General features: G+C 46.0%; 1 protein-coding gene and 1 long non-coding RNA gene across 3 annotated transcripts in view; one reads left to right on the top strand and one right to left on the bottom strand.

Moving 5' to 3' along the window:
• The window catches only part of LOC102150077 (uncharacterized), a 30,670-nt gene extending 26,175 nt beyond the window's left edge, over positions 1 to 4,495 (bottom strand). Inside the window, exon 1 of the long non-coding RNA XR_001380958.3 lies at positions 2,598 to 4,495. This is a non-coding gene — a long non-coding RNA (uncharacterized lncRNA). The remainder of the gene's footprint in view (positions 1 to 2,597) is intronic.
• On the top strand, positions 1,871 to 18,317 carry GSG1 (germ cell associated 1). 2 transcript variants are annotated; one of them, XM_014740552.3, is made up of 6 exons: positions 1,871 to 2,384; positions 12,293 to 12,611; positions 13,869 to 14,039; positions 14,710 to 14,862; positions 15,542 to 15,653; positions 17,828 to 18,317. In XM_014740552.3, the coding sequence occupies exons 1-6, from the start codon at positions 2,337 to 2,339 to the stop codon at positions 18,171 to 18,173; spliced, it is 1,149 nt and encodes a 382-aa protein (XP_014596038.1). In that variant the 5' UTR covers positions 1,871 to 2,336; the 3' UTR covers positions 18,174 to 18,317. The 2 variants fall into 2 exon arrangements, with proteins under 2 accessions (XP_014596038.1, XP_001501583.2); XM_001501533.6 differs by having other exon boundaries at positions 2,034 to 2,384; positions 13,869 to 13,916.
• The last annotated feature ends 346 nt before the right edge of the window (positions 18,318 to 18,663 follow it).

Raw genomic sequence — 18,663 nt, 5'->3', positions numbered from 1 at the left:
CAGCTTTCCACATATTTAGGGCCACTTACATGTCTGTTTTTGTAACTTACCTTTTCCTGAATTTTGCCCTTTTTTCTATAGCAATTTTGGTCTTTTTTCGCTGTTAATTTTTAACAATTTCTTTGTACATTAGGGACATTGGCCTTTTATGTGTTATATGCATTACAAATACTTTCTCCCAGTTTGTGACTTGTTTTCTATTCTGTTTATGGTGATTTTTGCCATGAAGAAGTCTTGTTTTTTTTTAATGTAGTCAAATTTATCAGCCTCTTCTTATCTAGTATCTAGATCTTTAGTCATAGTTAAAAACTTTTACTTACGCCCAGGTTGTAGAGGAATTCACCCTTGCTTTCTTCCTGTACTTGTATAATTTCATTTTTTACCTTTAGATATCTAGTCCATTTGAAGCTTATTCTGGTATATGGTATTAAAAAATGCATATAATTTATATTTTTCTAAATGGCTATCCAGTTTGTCCCAATGCCATTTGTTAAAAAGATCATCTTTGCCCCATTGACTATAGATCTCACTTTTGTCATGTCCTGGATGTCTATATGTAGCTGTGTTTATTTCTGGATCATCTCTTCTATTTCATTGGTCTGTTTGTCTAGTCACGCACCAATATCACACAGTTTTAATTACACAGGCTTTGCAGCATGTTTCAATATCTGTTAGGGCTAGCCCCCCCCCCCCCCAGAACTCTTTTTATCCAGTGTTTTCCTAGTTAGTCTTGCACATTTGTTTTCCCATATAAACTTTAATATCAACTTGTCTTGCTCTTTCAAAATACTCATTGGTATTTGTATTAGGATTATACTAAATTTATAAATTAACTTAAGGAGAACTGACACCTTGATCAAGTTGAGACGATCTGAGAACAAGGCACATTCTTCCTTTTAACTTATTGATACTTTTAGATCTGATGCTCTTTCTTAGACATTTACTTGGTATTTTAGCTTATTAAATAAAATAATACATATTTATTAAGCAGCTATGATGCCCTCAGCACTATATTAAGCACAATAAAAGTAAAGAAATAGGTTCTGTCCTCAAGCAGCTTAGAATTCATGAGAGAAACAGGCTCATACCTTAAAGCAAAGCCAGCAGTTCAGGATCCCATGTAAAGAAGCTCCCCACTGTAAGCCAGACCATACACGCTACCCAAGTTCAGAGGAAAGGGAGAGAAATGAGGGCTAGAATAACAAGGGAAGACTTTGGGTTGAATTGAGACTGAAATCATGTGCCCTGAAGCTTGTGTGGGAATTAGATGGGGTGGCAAGGAAGAGGAAGGAATCCCAGTGAGGGGCACCCAGGTAAAAGCTCAGAGATGGACCGAGCGTGACATGTCTCCCTGGGCAGAAAGCCCCCAGCCAGGCTCTTAGCTGGAATACTGGGGAAGACGCCATCCTTCTCTTCAAGTCTAAGTTATGTCTCACTGTCAATAGCACCCAAATCCTCATTATGTACATGATAAAACTACGGGAGTAAACATCTACTAGGTTTCCAGTTAGTAGTCCTTTAGAATAGTAATTTCCACACATCATTACCTTTTCTGGGAATGGTCTAGAGCTGTGTTATCCAATACTGTAGCTACCAAACATGGATGGCTACTGAGCCCTTATAATGTGGCTAGCGCAACCAAGGAAGTAAATTTCTAATTTTATTTCATTCTAAATTTTTAAAATAGAAGCCATGTAAAATATTTTTCCATTGAACCCAACTTTATTCATTTGGGGGAAGATTACATTATTTTTACTGCATAACATATCGTGGTATGTTGCAGTGTGTGTGTCTATTTCACTTTTTTTAATGTGGCTACCAGAAAATTTTAGATTACAAATGTGGCTCATTTAGTATTTCTCTTTCACAGCGCTGGTCTAGAGTCTTACAACCCAGCGTGGTCTGATTTGCATCATGTGGGAGCCACCCCAGGCCTTCAGAACCTGATAGCTTACTAAGATGCCCAGGTGATTCTTATGTGCAGTAACAGAAGCACTGATGTGGATGACTCAGAAGACAGCTGGGCCTCTGGCAGATACCCCAGAGTGGCCCCTGTCCTTCTGGGGGCGGGGGCAAGAGGCAGGGGAGCAGCAGGAGATCCTGGCCTGCCACTGTGATGTCACAGAGAAAACTTCATATGTCAGCCAGCCCCACCCAGACTGGTGTCCTGGCTGCAGGACATCCTTTCCATCCTCTCCAGCGCACCTCACACCACCTGACCCCTCTGCTGGCAAGAGGGGACCTGATTCATCTTCAGGCTAGATACTCATTCCACACAACCGATTAAGAGAGCAGAAGAGCAACTGAAACATCTTTGCCTTGGACTTCAAAAGTGAATGAGCAATCCCTCCAAATTGACTCAAAATGTTTGTCTCACCCAGAAGGTAGGTGCCTGGATTTTTGAAGTCTCATGAATATCTCACATGTAGTACCCTTAATGTTGGATTTGTAACGCAGGTTATACAAATTCATCAATTTAATTTATTTTACTTGCTCATGGTAAGGAGCTTGGGAATACACTGTAGGATTATACAAAATGGAATAAAAAGTGGTTACTCAAGCCCAGTTTTTATTGATAAACCTGGCAATGTCCATACCTTGGCCTCTTGCTGTTTCCATATTCTTCCATTAAAACTTCCATTTCTTCCTCCTTTGCCTCTTCATCTCACTTTTCCTCTCTGCTCCCAGGACTGCTAGGAGCCCTCTAGCACGTCTTTTTCCCCTCCATCTGTCTGATTCCTGTTGCCAAAATCTGGTCCCTGGTAAAAGGCCCAGTGGTGGTAGCAACGATAGAGATGTATATCATTCTAGTGAACTGAAAGAGCAGATGGTAAGTTCTCTGCCAGAGAGTGGTGAGGCATCCCCATGGTCCTGTTGAAAGCCAGCTCTGATCTGGAACTAAGGAGGAGAACACAACCTTCGGCTCTTTCTGGTCTCAGAGAATCTGGGAGAATCTGCAGGGATCCTTCCAGACCCAAGAAGACCTTCACAGCCAGCAAGATGTCTTGGCTTGTTTAGGGTAAAATGCACATCTGGAAGTGACTTGCCTCCCATTTGAGAAAGTTGGGATCTTCCAACTTTCAGCTCAAAGGGTTACTAAAAAAGCAAAAGTTCTTTCTCATATCATGCCTCTCTCACGAGAGGAAAAAAATGAAGCTTAGAATTAGCCAGAGAAACAAAAGACACACACGCACGCACATAGAGTAATGTGGTGTGCTGTTCATGGATCGGAAGTTAAGATCTCAGAAGAACAGGATAGGACCTAAGAAAGGGACACTTCTGGGACTGCAGAGAAGAGCTAGTGGTTCTGAAGAGCCCTCAGTATGGACTCAGCCGGCTTCTCTAGTTCAGAAGCACCTGGAAGTGAATAGATCATAAATAGGAGAATCCTCAGAAGTTGATAGGAACATGACAGAAAAAGCCAGCCATAGTAAATTTTTTTAAATTGGTCTGTGAGGAGAATCACAGAGGCAATATGGGAGGCAATGAGTCTGGGCATCAGTATGTATCTGTGAAGTATAAACTACACTTAATCCATTGTCTCCTTCTGTGTGAGTTTCCATCTTCTGGCGTTTTGAGGCGACTGTGCCTCCCCTTTACTGAGCGGCAGCCTGGCCATGAGTCAGGAGGTGTCGAATAATGACTCCACCCTTTCCTAGCGTGGTGGCCTTGAGCAAATCAAATGCTCCGAGTCTGATTCCCCAGGTCTGGAAGGGAGTGGCCACCTCTGCTTCAGGCTGGTTGTGAGGATTAAATGAGATGTTTGTGAAGAGTCTAGTGAGGTGTGTGGTACCCGGCTCGGGTTCCCTTCCCCCTCCTTTCCATGTTCACTCTACCTCTTTAGATCTTCACAGCAGAAATGTGAAGGACAACTCTTTCTCCTAATTTCTCTCTGAAGAAACAGTCGCTCAGAGAGGCTATGTAACTCGGCCAAAATCATTAGTCCAGGCGCACGTGGAACAGCAACTAGAACTCACATCTGCTCAGGGTTCAAGGCACCGAAGTCTCATCTCTCAGATCCACGAAGTGAGGCAAAGACAGAGCCTGACTTTATAACTAGGGCCAGGGACCGGTACCTTTACCGGAAGGGCAGGGGGCTGGGAAATGCCAGACTTAGAGTCCCACAGCAACAGGCACCTCCTGCCCCTGGGCCTACAGGCCTTGGGGTGAGGAATTTATCCGACGACCCGGTCTCTGCACCCGCTTCTGCCACGCCTCGCGAGGGAAGCAGAGCAGCCGGCCGCTGCCCCATTGGGCCCAGCTCGGGGCCACGTGGCTGCCGCGCTCCTTGGGGTCCCCGACCCCGCGGCTCGCCCTCCCTGCGTCCTGCTCTCCCGGCTCCTCTTCTCTAGGGGGGCACCCGGGACGCGGTTCTCATCAGTGGGAGGAAGATGGAGAGGAACAAAAGGTCCGGCCTCAGCCCCACCCGCTCGGGAAGTGGGAGACGCGCGGCCGCTAGGGCGGGGCCGCGCCAAACAATTCAAAACACGCTCCCGGCGTGTCGCCATGGCAACGCACGCCCGCTGCTAGGCAACCGGGGGCGCCGTAGTAAACCAGGAGGGGGGTGGTTACTCATCGACCAAGGGGGGCCGAGGGCAGCCGGGGGCACTAGGCTGGGCACGGGTACCGCCACTGCAGGGGGAGGGGGAGAAAGAGAGAGAGCAGGAAAAGAAGGAACGAGGGGCGCACGCGGAATGTAAAGGGGGCGGCCCAGCTCTGCTCCCCGGTGGCCGCGCCCTAAGCACCCCTGAGGGGCCACTCCCGCTAGGCCTCCATCCCGCCCCGCCCGGGGTCCCCAAGAGCCCCAGCGGGCCCGAGGGCCCCGTCACCCGCGCGTGAGCGATTGCCCCACAGGATGTGCAGATGTGGCTGCCCCTCTGATTCACTCCAGCTGCTTGGGGCATGGAAGAAAGGCCGCTTCCTCTCCTGGAAATGACTGCATTCGCCAAAGCCCTCTAACAATCCCTTTAACAAGCGGAAAGGGAAAGGCGACAGAGAGGAGAGGCCCCAAAATACTTTTCTTTGGTCTTTTCCATTGAACCTAAGTAGAAGTGTTCCCAGAACTCAGGACCCATGTTAGGAAGACAGGAGTCCTTTATATTCTGTGAGCGTTTGGAGCCATGTGGACATTAAACACAGTTAGAATTGAGATTAACCTGAAGCTGGGAAATGCCAAAGCTGTGTGTCTTATAGAGATGTTCATATTTTGGACGCTCAGCCTGGGCATTTTGGTGTCTTTACTCTTCCTTTCTGGGCTGGGAGGCCAATGTCAAAATATTCTGTGTGAAGACTTTAATTTTCTTCATCAGTGAATGAGTCAAATGTGAGCCATTGAAGTAAAAAATGTAATTAGAGCTGCAAAATCCTCTATGGTTCAAGATCCATCATCCAAAAGGGCCCTAAATTAGTAGGGAATCACGTAGCTTGGGAAAGGACATAACATTTCCAATCTGTCACTGGGTTTTGAGCAATCTGTTTGTACCCTGGTCTCTGTGAACTAAAGATAATGCTCGTTTATGAGATCATTGCTGTTTTCTGGCCTTAGCTCATCAGAAAGCAGGAATGTTTCCACAGGTGGGAGGAAATGGATTGGCAGAGGATCTGTTTGATGAAACTATGGGTACATCTGTGTAGAGAGGCGTAGGGTGTTCTGTGGACTTGTGGACCCTCTTTTTAGCTTCTCGCTGCTCTCATGTATGAGAATCAGAAGGATTCCTGTCTCCTTTACTAATAGAAGGCTGTTTGGACACTTTATTCACATCTTCACTCATAGGCTTCCTAATTATATTCATGAGCCTCATTTCCATTACAAACTTCATTCATTCATTCATGGATGTTAGACAGTGCTAGGCTCTGAGACTCAACAATGAATAAAACATAGCTCCTTCTGTATCTAGCAACTTAAAGTCAAGTGAGCATAAACGACAAGGAACCCGTGTGATGAGTTGCATGAGAGAGGCACACATAGAACATGCAGGAACAGGGGCATGTAGATCAGAGCCAGAGACGTGGAAACATTAACACTCCATTCCAGCCTTCTGTCTACTGAGTCACAGAAAGGAGTTAGTTAATGGGACATGGGTCAGAAATCTGACTCCTGGGAGAAGGAGAGATACTTCTGCCAGGGAGGGCAAACAGACCTTTCTTGGGAGAAGATGCCAGTAGGCATACGTGGAAAAAACCCCACTGATGCCTTACCCCCAGGCTTTGACATTAGGGAAGTGGTGTTCTATACCGTCTTCTCTGGCTCAGCGTTCTGACCATTGTTTGACTCACCTCTCATCTACAGTGTACTCCCCAAACAATAAATTAAATTGCTGTTTTCAAAGTATGTGTGGATGTCCCAAGACCAGTTTCTCTTTATTCATACCTAGTAAATGTAGTTTTGTAGTATAGGAAACAGTGAGTGAGGACCTTAGTAAATATGGAGTAGTCCCACCCATTGGCTTTGTGATGTCATAAATGTCATAAATGTTGAGTTGCAGGTTTATCCCTGTGGGGTCATCCTGAAATGGTAACAGTCCAACACACCAAAGTGAAAAACTGTTTTGACATGTGCAATCTTCAGTCTGTGCTAACTCATGAGCTTCTGAGCCTAACCTAGTTATATTTATATTGCGTTGACTAGCCATCACTTTTCCTGTTGTAAGAAGGGAAAGAGAAGGAAAAAAATATTAACATGCCCAAATTACAATGAAAGGAAGTGAGTGGGATGCTGGGCTCTGATATTTGTGACCAGTCAGAGAAACTCATGTTTTGTCAAAAAGAGGAAATTAGACCTTGTGGCTCAGGGTCCTTGGGGAGCGAGGTGGGTCTCAAGATTGGTCACAGCTTGTACCCCAGCCGAGCACCCACACAGAAAGCATAGCCACCTAAGGGGTAGATTCAGGCGTTGGGGAGGCCTAAAATAATATAATTTTGGAGGCCCTCTTTAAGAAAAGTAATACAAAATGACAAGTACAAATTAGGTGACAGGGTCTTGGAAGGGGCCCGAGTACCAGGGGGACCACAAAGCTGAAGTTTCATGAGCTTCACTTCTAAATCTACCTCCAAGCCTCCTCATGTAACCCACTCAAGACTCTGCCGCTCCCATCCCCTTTTCCCTGGAAAAGGCAAATTTCAGGCTATTAAGGCATCGGGGGTGTGGTTTATGAGCAGAGGCAATAAAAACCCAAGACACAAGCTATGCCAAACAGTGACTCAAGCGGGATATGAGAAGTGTCTGCAAGTATTTGAAGGGTGTAAGCAGAGAGAAGGGAAAAGAATTGTTCACTGTTCTCGGGTGGAAAGGGAACGAGGATACGATTAAGTAAAGAAAAATGTACGCAAAACTCATCAGGAAATATTGGCTGACTGTATTTTCTGATACTGTGGACTCGTATTTCCCATGGGAAGTATTTGAGGATCTATTGAGTCACTGAAAACTGGAATGGGCCACAAAAAATGTGCTACAGGAAACAATCCTACAAGACGTCCTCGAGGGAGTGGCCGGTGTCCCCGAGTTCACTCGGAGTCCTGAATTCCATTAGGCTGACACATGGTGTTCTATAGATTAGTATGTGGGGAGGAGGCCAAATGAAGAAAAAAGAGAACAATCCTACGGGAGGAGCCCTACCTCCGCCCACGCTTGCTGACTGGTGGGGGAAGCCTGGGACTGAAGAGAAAAAGATGAGGAGATGGTGCCACCCAGCGTTTGCGCTGAAAATGATGTAGCCAGGAAACCAACAGCCCATTCAACAGGAAAAGCGACCAGAAATTTCTGCTCTCCTTTTCCCAAAGGCGGGGGAGTTCTATCCCAATGCATAAAGGGTCTTTGGGTGATATGGAAATCAAGCTTGGACAGACACACGTTTGTATCAAATTTGCTGTTAACATCAGGCTAAGAAGGGTAGAAATACTGGGTGACAGAAGCAAGATCCAAAGAGACTCATTTGGCTAAAATGTGGATTAATTCAAACAATCTGAAGTTAGGGGAGCCTGCCTTTGATTCTCTAAACTAACTGCACAAATAGAGAATGGGGAAAACATGATTTGGTGGCAAATCTGGGAGAGGTGGGGGAAGGGCAGGGTAGGGTACAGAAGGTTTCGTTAAATGTAAGCCCCAGATGAGTCAAACAGATGTCATTTTATGGTCTATTCATTCTCTGGCTATATATTTTACCTGTCAGGACAGAGTGGCGACTTCCAAGCTCGTTATATGCAGAACCGGAAACCAGAAGTCCATGCCTGGGTATATACAAAGAGCTTTCTAGAATTACAGATTCCTGGGCCTCACCCCAGAACTACTATGGAATCTCAGGGTGGGGACCCACGAATCTGCACATTTTCCAAATTTCCAAAAATTGTTCTGACACTCAGTCAGAACTGAGAACTGCTCTCCAATCAAGGAGAGGACTTTGAGGACTTTAAAATCAAGACAAATAATTCTAATGGAATACAGAACGTGTTATGAGAGGGGTACAGTCTGACAAGCACAGAGAGGAGGGAACTGTTTTGTCTTGGGGAGAAAAACATTTTCAAAGGATGCGTGACTTTTCCCACTGATCTTGATGAGAGGCGGATCACTAGGCAATAAGAGATTGTCCAGGCAGAAGGAAGAGCGTCCGTGAAGGCCTGGGGGATGATCCATGAGGTGTTTAGGGAACCACAGCAGCTGCAGAATGGCTCCCCGCCTTGTCACCCCAATTAATTGGTACGATTTTTGAGGACAGAAAGAACAACTTGTCCTTCTAAGTGACTGGCGGCAAGAAGATATGCAATCAACCCCTCATTGATCTGTCAGATTACTTTAAGTTTTAGAAAACCTTTTTTAAAAAAAATTTTCATTCCTTTGCCGGAAGATTGGGAGAGAAATGGGATAGAGCCATAGCATTGCTGACCCTGGAATCTATTCCTCTCCCATTCTTCTCCATCTGTATCCTTACCCGCATCCCCACTCCACACTGTCTCACTGTGTTGCAGTGTTCCATGTGGAGGGGGGTACTTAATAATCCTTACTAATGATGCTAACTGGAAGGTGGAGACCACCAGGGCACAAAGAAGCTATACCCGTGGCTCGGAGGCCTTGACACTGCAGAGAGAAGAGCTTATAAAAGGGATGGAAACCCTACTCAAGGGAATGGGAACTTTTGTAGTAGTGGTGACCCTCTCATATTTTCTGTGTCTGCCGTAAAATCAAGCCCAATCCATTCACACCAGTTACCTAGGGAAGGGCAGTTAGATGGAAACGAAATCATCATTTACTTTTTAAAGAAACTTCTCTCTGCAAAGGCAAGTCCTTACTTCTCTGTGCTTAATCCCCTATCCCTATTGGCAAACTCTCCTGTTTAATCTCCCAGAACAGCTGGGCCAGGATTGCATTGTCAATTATTAAATGCCCAAGTTCCCCGCAGAGCGGCATTTAATCACGAGGCCCTCCAAAACAGAAGACAGAAGGGGAGGGTTGGGAGGGGAAAGAGGAGGGCAGGAAGGCAGTTTGCATTCTTTCAACACTAAACCAAAGGGATTTGGTGCACAGATGGCATCCTGCGGTCCTCCGGGACAAACTGCAAGACGCTGACCATGGCCAAGGTAACCAGCTTCCCCCTTTATTGCTCAGAACATACATCCCATAGCTGTGTTGCACCTGATTCTTTTAAGAGATGTGCCTGTCTCATCAACTTGTTGTCCTTACTTGCCTATGTTAATTCCAAGTTTTTCTGTTAGCCTTTGTTGATAGAAGAATTACTGACATTTTGGCACCTATGCACTTCCTAATGATGTGAGCCGAGTGTCAGGGAAGCCTCACTTTGTCCCTTCTCTATAAAGAGCCACTTAGGCGAGCAGCTTGTCAGCATACGCAAAGATAGAACTTCTCTTATGGCTGCTACTTCTTCATGATCACCTTAAGGAAACCATTGCAAATTTAGATTTTTTCTTCCAATTCCAGAAGTATCTGGATCCTGAGAGAAAAGGCATATTTTTGGGCGGGGCAGTGGATAATGAAAGGCATGGCACTATATGTGTTGAAGGTAATTCTTGAGAAGGCTCTTGAATGGATTCTCATTCAATTATCAAGATAATTCTTGAATGAGGCTCCTTGAGTCTCTCCTTGGTACACACTCCTCCAGGAAACAGCCTCATTGTGCTTCATTTCAAGCTCTTTTTCACCCTTTGTTTCTCAGATCACCTCTCCTTAAGTTGGTTGTCACCTTGATGCCACCACAAAGTGGTTGTACATGGTTTTGGGTTCATTATTCTTATTTCTGAAGAGTAACTTATGAACATGTGTAATTGGAAATGGATTGAGAGTAAAGTGAAAATCCGATGTGATGTGATGTGATGATGTGATGTGATGTGATGTGATGTGATGTGATGTGATGTGATGTGATGTGATGTGATGATGTGATGTGATGTGATGTGATGATGTGATGTGATGTGATGTGATGATGTGATGTGATGTGATGTGATAGCAGACAAATTTCCAAGCCATGTAAGATTGAAAATAAAATTATTGAACGTGTAGAATTACCTAAAGCCTTAGTTTAATCTTTATAATGATTAGTGAAGGTGTTTTACCTGAAGTCCATTCCCTATTCAGGCAATCGATGTAAAAATAATTAGAAAGGATAACTCAGAGTAACAGAACTATGTGGTAATAACTAAAACCAGTAGGATTTTCAAGGTGAAAACATTCTTTTTTGGGGACAGGGGCAACAGAAGACTCCCATATCTGGCAATATAAGATCTTTCCTCCTTCCAGATGCTGTGGTTTTTCAGTCCTTAGCAAGGTCACCCAGAGTCTTGCACGGACTGACAATTCTTGGTGGAGTTAATTTCTTGAGTGCTTTAAAAAAAAGTCGTATTAGCAGATTGCTTTCCAGAAGCTGTTTTAGCATATGTTTTGTATATTGGTTTTTATATACATATGAACCTTGTATATTTCTTATTGCCATAAATAATCTGTGCTTTGTCTGTGGTATGCATGCTTTTCATCTCTGGAAATTCTGAAGAACAAACTGTTATATTTCTAAGATAAAGTTCTCTGTTAAATGTAGAAATGTTAAGCCGGAGATGATGAGAGAGGCAGATTTATGGGCCTGTCCCATTTAGCTGTGGCTTTATTTACATCTCTTAAGCTAAGCAGATTTAGGTCTGATTAATTCTGATATAAGAGATCCCCCGGAAAGCTCAAGATGGTTTACTTTAAGAAGCGTCTGTCAGCAACTAAGTATGGGCCTCTTTTCCGTTCAGCACGTATTAATATAACAGTATAAACTTCTCTATAACACACAGTGCAAGACCTGTCAGATTTCTTTATTTTTCTAAATCGAATTAAATCTGGCTCCAAGCCATCACTCATCAAAGTTGAAACATCTAATAGGAGTTATTTTTCAGCTCACGCTCCTTGTCTCTTAGGCTAAAAATGACAAGAAGGTCAGGGGCTCAAACCAGAGCCACATGGGCCACAAAGCTTTCTGTTGCCATACACTGTCCCCCCACTATGACAAGCACCACTGCGGTATCAAGCTGTGGAGATGTCCCTCCACATTCCTCTCCACCAGCCAAGAGCACCCTCCCCATGGCTCCATGGCCTCGACACTTGGTGTCCAGCCTCTGTGGGCACCATGCAGCCGCCTCCCATTTGAGATTCTAACATCTCAGTGGCAGTGGATGGAAGCTGGACCTGATCACCACCTCTCTCAGAACTCAGCCCATCTCCTCCCCAGGGATTTCAATAGCCCCACATCCCAGTTAGTCCACTGCCCTCTTTTATCTTCAGGGCCCCAAAGCCTTTATCTGCACCACCCTCCCTGGGTGATCTAGTTTAACATTCGTTGATAGGACCTATCCCCCTTTACTGAAGGTGACATCAAAAACTCACATTGTTACACTAACAAATACCTCAGTCAGTCAGTGCTACTACCTTCCAATATAGACAAAACCATAAATAATCACCAGCAGGAGCATTTGGACTACTCCTAATTCTTTTTCTCAGCCTGACGTATCTTAGCCTCGGTGGCTTCATCACATTCTGACTGAAGTTATTATCTGATGCTTACTCAGATCATCCTCAGTAAGCATTTTAGTATAATAGGGTCCAGCTTAAATAAACATCATTGCTCTCATGCCTACTCCAGGCCACTCCTGAAGCCAAGCTTCCTCAGGCCTCCTGGGAGAAAACACCCAGCGGCTGGTCGTGCCCGTCATATTGGAGGAAAGTGGCTTGAGCTTAGGGAGCCTCAGGGAAGGGTGTCCAGACGTCCCAGAAGACACTGAAATCAGGCTGTCCCCCTGTGTTTGTCTGTTACAGATGGAGCTCCCGAAGGGCTTCTCTGGCCAACGGACATTCCTATCTGCCATCCTCAACATGCTATCACTCAGCCTCTCCACAACATCCCTGCTCAGCAACTACTGGTTTGTGGGCACACAGAAGGTGCCCAAGCCCCTGTGCGGGAAAGGTCTGGCAGCCAGGTGCCTTGACCTGCCACTGCCCTTGGATGGAGGCAACACCAACGCATCATCCCAGGAGGTGGTGCAATACAGCTGGGAGGCTGGGGATGACCGCTTCTCCTTCCGTACCTTCCGCAGTGGCATGTGGCTATCCTGTGAGGAAATCGTGGAAGAACCAGGTAGCCGCCTCACTCCTGATTTATTTTTCCCCAAGGGATCTGATGCAGGCAAAGAACCAGAGGGGAGTACAGCCCTCCTGCACAGCCCACGGGGCCTCTCCCGAGGCTCAGCACCTCCTGCCTCTGCATCGTGTCCTTTCCCATAGGATTCCTCCTGCCTCTGCACTGCGTTCTTTTCCATAGGATTCCCTTTTAACAAGTCGAAAGTCTCCATGGCTTTTCACCTCCTGACTGTGTAGTAGACTCACTGGTTTAAAATAGCATTATCCTTAAAGGGGTTCATTTAGACTTTTCACCTTAGGAGAATTTGCATTCTAGTGAGCTAGCATTACTGTTTAGAGACAAAACAAGGAGAGATGAATATGAGAGAAAAAGCCCTGTTTCCGCCCAGCTGTGACCTTGAACTTCATTTCTACAGGCCTTGGGTTCTCATCTGTGAGATGAAAGGATCAGAGCAGATCACCCTTCTTCCCCCTCCCCCTCCCATAAAAAGGGTTTTCTCATTCAAAGTATTATTGTTACACTTTCAAAGGGAGGGGAACTGAAGCCCAGAGAGGGCGACTAGATCGGTGAGGACGTCTTCCAGGAGCTTAAGACAGACCCTCCCAGCTCTCCTGCACTGGGTCAGTGTGCCTTAGTTACCGTGCAGTCCTCAGGTTAGGAGCAACTGGACTGAGGACAACCCCTCCCTGCTCAAAGCCTTCAAAGGTCACCTGGTAGTAAGGGTTTTCTGCAGCCCAGAATCATGTACCATTTGTGATCTGCTACTTCTGCCCATTTGGGCTTAGGGGAAAAGGAGGAAAAGGAATATAAATGCGTGTGTATTTAGATTCAGATTTAAGTTATTACTGTGCCACTTAGCATGGCTCCAACCCCAGTCCCGGAAACCATTTCCGAGCCATTCAGAGCAGTGGTGCGGGCAGCAGAAGGTATTGGTGATCACTAAGACCGTTACCGCCTCCCGACACAGGAACTGGAAGGTTTCCCTGTGTAGGCACACTCAGGACAACGGGATCTCCTTCGTTATCAGGAATTGAGGAGAGAGAAATTAATCTTGGATGACTCTTGCTGATGCCACTCATTCATCCACGCATTCTTTCCTGCTTTCAAAGACCCATTTATTGTCTGCCTGCTATATGCTGGGCAGGCACTGTGTCACAACAAACGGAGCCGCGCCAGGTATGGGATCGGGGAAAGTCTTCATCCCCGTTGTCCCAGGAAGCGCCTTCATGAAGTGGTACCTTGTCTGTGTTTCAGGGGAGAGGTGCCGAAGTTTCAATGAACTCACACCACCAACCGAGAGAGGTGAGAAGGGACTACTGGAATTTGCCACGTTGCAAGGCCTACGTCACGCCGCTCTCCGATTTGGAGGGAAGCGGTTGATGGAGAAGGCTTTCCTCCCCCACCCTCCCTTGGGGCTTGTGGCAAGTATGTGGGCTTGATAACAAATTTCATTACTGTTGACTTGGGCCTCTCTGGATCTAAACTGTACTGTGATCTCCTGCTTTTCTCTTCTGAGCCCCACAGGGTGACACAAACTCCCTCCAGAGCTGACTTTCATTCATACGCAGGGATGCAAAAAAGGAACAGCAGGGACAAATACAGTTCACAAACAGAAAACCACCGACAGCTCTAACCTCCTCTTGTTGCCAAGGAACCATGTTGAAAGCTTAGTTTTTCCTTTTTTTTCTCCAATAATTTTTTTTTTTTCTGTAAAATAGAAGGGAGGGAGGGAGGGAGAAAGGAAACAACACTGATTGTTCCAAAGTTAAATAAGGAAAAAGAGAAACAAAAATGATAAATAGCAAAGTTACATCCCTGCCAGATTTTATGACAATTGGATGATTTCTTCTCAAGTCTCCCTAAGAGTATTTATAGTCCACCGAGGTTACTTGATGATATATTGGATACTGAGCAGAGTGGGAGCTGTGGGGTGAGAAGAAAGAAGCCCAAATTAAGGAACGCCCCCAGCCGCTTTCAGCTCTGTCTCATTCTCCCCTTCTCTGGCTCAGAAGGCTTTTCACTTCTCACAGCCATCATTTGTTCCCCGTTTGTTAACTGTCAGGGTGCGGGTTCTTCTTCCTCTGGTTTCTGACAGAGATCCTATGGTTATCACTGGGAGCCCAGTTCACCTACATTGGACTTGAATTCATCAGCTTCCTCCTCCTACTAACGGACTTGCTGTTCACAAGGAACCCTGGCTGCGGCCTCAAGCTGAGCGCCTTTGCGGCCATCTCCTCTGTCCTGTCAGGTGAGCACCTTCGAGCTGTAGAGAGTGGCTTTCCTCGGCTGCCTTTGAAGCCCAAGCGGGATGGCTTGAGCCTCTGTCCCCAGGGGAGGAAGGAGAAGCCGAGAGGCAGTAAAATGAATGGAGGTAGAAGTACATTATAGCATCTTTAATTTTAAATTGAAGTAACATGGAAAACTTTATATTAGATCATATATATATATATATTTTGCAAAGTATACTATGTACTTTGCAAAAAAATTATCTCTAGGTTCCTTTTATTTGCAAGTTTTCGCCCTAGGTAAAATACAGTTTTACTTGTCAGTTGTGACACACCCACAGCTTTTCAACACACTGTTGGATAAAGTATGATACATATGAAAGATCAAGAATAAGGCTCACACCGTGGGTACGGGTGGGAAGAAGTCAGAGGGAGCAGCAGCCCTGGGTGCAGCATTGACTCAGGAACTTGCTCCATCGCTCTAAACCTGGAGTCTGGGGGACCCTATTGCAAAGCTCTGGAGTCAAGGAGAAGCCCCCACTGCAGATTTGTCTCCCTGGGAATGGTGGCATATGGGTCATGAGACGCCTCAACGCAGCCTGTACCTGAGGCAAAATGAGGAGGTTGCTCCAAAATCATCCTCCCTGTCAATGGCAATGCCAGCCTCTCTCTAAGGGCACTGCCTTCCTGTTCCCTCCTTAGGTCTTCTGGGAATGGTGGCCCATATGATGTATTCACAAGTATTCCAGGCAACTGCCAACTTGGGTCCAGAAGACTGGAGGCCACACTCTTGGAATTATGGCTGGGCCTTCTAGTAAGTGCTTGCCATCTCCTGAACCTTTTCGCCCCTTCCCCAGCCAACCTTCATTAGATCTGGTACTCTCTAGATGCTGGCTCTGTGTTCTTCTGCCTTCTCTTCACCCCTCATCTCAGGAGTCTGTCAGTCAGTCAGCGGGCTGGGCCATCAGGCCACCACCACTCTTTCCCCACCTTCTGAGGAGGTGCAGAGAGGATGCCTTTGGCTTGTTTTGTGAGGAGGTTGTCTCCAGTTTTTCTGCTGATACAGCTGTAGCAACTGCTTCTTCACCTGCTATGTAGTTGCTGTCAGGAAACAAGACTGATTTTGTTTGGCTTAAAATGATGCTCTCTATTTTATAGATTTTATGGTTCAAGGTATTGGAGGACAGAGAAATGGAGAATTAGCCTTGAAATTTGGACTGACTTCTATTGCCTGTGAATGTCTTACTCTTCCCCTGTAACAAAGAGTAACTTCCACCTACTTCCATTCTCATTCCACTGAAATAAGAAATAAACTTAGAAATAAAACCTCCCCTACCAGTCATTCTCTAACCCTTCAAGAACTAAGGGACCAGTTATTTTATATTTTCTCTTAAAAAGACAGAAGCGACAACCATGACAAAACAAACACATTCAAGATAGACACGCCCTTTAAGAGTTCCTCACTTGCTCCCTTGAGGGCCCCACTCCCTCCACCGCATAGGTGCCAACTTGGACTTATATTAACTGCCTGGGATAAGTGCTAAGTACTTTGACGTGCAGAAAAGACAGTGCTGGCCTGGAGTCTCCATGCTAACAGAGGCAATACACGGCAGTTTTGAGACCCCATCCCCTTTTCTCATGGTATAATATGTGCTGTTTGATTCAGGGGCCTTTGATCTCCTCCACCAGCCACTGTATCAGTTGAGCTCATTTTCCAGACTCATCATTTCTCACCTTTTATCTATCTTCAGGCCCTTCTTGGCATTGCAACTGCAACGCTCAGACCATAAAACTCTCCTCAGAAGTCTCCTCAGCCTGCGCCTACGTAGTCTGTCAGAGGCAGCAGATAGGAACACGCAGTACCAGCCTGTGGCCTGGCTTTAACCATCACTCGGCCTCATGAAATCCCTCACTAACCTCACACCACTTCCTGTTTCCTGGGCTTCCCAGAATCATGGGGAGATTTAGGGCTTTGACTTTCCAAGTGTTTAGGAATGTGTTTGTTTTCTTGATTGAATCCATCCAGTGTCTCTTTAATCTCCGGCTTCTCTTCCATCCATTATAAACTCCCTGAAGCCAAGAACCACATTGTTTTTCGTTTTTGTTTTTGTTTTTTTTGAGGAAGATTAGCCCTGAGCTAACTGCTGCCAATCCTCCTCTTTTCGCTGAGGACGACTAGCCCTGAGCTAACATCCGTGCCCATCTTCCTCTACTTTATATGTGGGACGCCTACCACAGCATGGCGTGCCAAGTGGTACCATGTCCGCACCCAGGATCCGAACTGGCGAACCCAGGCCGCCAAAGCGGAATGTGCACACTTAACCACTGCGCCACCGGGCTGGCCGCCCACATTGTTTTCATAATAGGCAAATTCTACTTGGACAAACTATACCTTCATATTTGTAGTAAATGTTTCCTGAACGACTCTCGGGCTCAGCTTTGTGGACCCTAAGACTGCTAACCCTAAAACAAAGATGGAAGAGGGATTTTCACTCCTTGCACCTGAGCAAAGGAGAATAACCTTGAAGAGGGGGGAGGGAGATGATAGTACACTGGGCTGTGTCCACTGTTCACGGCTGAGCTACAGGTCTTGGAATCTTGGGGATTACACTGGGCAACTGCAGCTTGGGAAACAGTGGTCCAAAGAATTGTGTGCACGCACACCAGGGATCAAAGAGCACACAGCACTGATAATTAATCAATTCAGTGAAAACAAATCCGTTAAACTCCTAGTCTGACTAACACTACACGAGTCACTCTCTTTTACTCTGGAACGTTCCAAATGGAACCTGAGACAGACCAAACTAAGTCCTCTTGTCCACAGTTCTTTACCTGCAACATGGTAGACAAGAGCACACTCAAGTCCTAAATCCGTAAGAGAATCAGCCTAGTTTACTAGTCAGAAGGGATCGTGGTATTCTTCTTTCAAACCTGTGAGAAAGTCAGATTCTTACTGCGCGTTTTGTGTGTGTGTGCATTTGTCCTTAGCATGGCCTGGCTTTCCTTCACCTGCTGCATGGCATCGGCTGTCACCACCTTCAACACATACACCAGGCTGGTGCTGGAGTTCAAGTGCAAGCACAGTAAGAGCCTCAAAGGAAACCTGAGCGCCCTCCCACATCACCACCAGTGTTGCCTTCAGCAACTGTCAAGTGCAGCCCACCCGGGGGGGCCTTTGACCGGCTACCACCAGTATCACAATCAGCCCATCCGCTCTGTCTCTGAAGGCGTTGACTTCTACTCAGAGCTACACAACAAGGGATTTCGACAAGGGACCAGCCAGGAACTAAAAGAAGAGGTGCCTGGGTCATCTGTAGAGGAAGAACAGTGTTAGGAGTAAGTGTGTTTGGAGAGCAGGCTGAGCCCAACCTTACGTGTGTGTTATCAACATGTGCTTAAGCCGAAGTCTGTTTCTTGAGCATGGTGTTTAGAGGCTAAGAACAAGGGTATCTTACGGTAAAGGGGTGTGTGCCTGGCACCATTGTTGCCCCACGGCTGTGTCATTTCGCCATCCCCCATATCTCACACGTTCAAAATCCTCTCCCTCCTTTATGGATTGCTTGTTGTGAGCCGGGTTCTGGGATAAGCAATGGAGATAAAAAGAGGAGTAAAATACAGTCTCTGCCCTTCAGGGGCTTCTCAGTCTGGTCACCTGTCTGGGATCGGGAGGAATGGAGGTGGGCAAATCAATGGTAGTTGACTGTGGTTCAGCTTTCCATGGTGTACCTGAATTTTCCTGGAAGTCACAGAATGAAAGATGAAGGCACTACCAGTAGGAGCTTTGACACGGAGGACAGATGTCCTCCACACTGCCTGTTAGTGTC

This window comes from Equus caballus, chromosome 6 (assembly GCF_041296265.1).
Source record: "Equus caballus isolate H_3958 breed thoroughbred chromosome 6, TB-T2T, whole genome shotgun sequence".
Lineage (NCBI taxonomy): Eukaryota > Metazoa > Chordata > Mammalia > Perissodactyla > Equidae > Equus > Equus caballus.
This window is presented reverse-complemented; position numbering and strand designations above follow the sequence as displayed.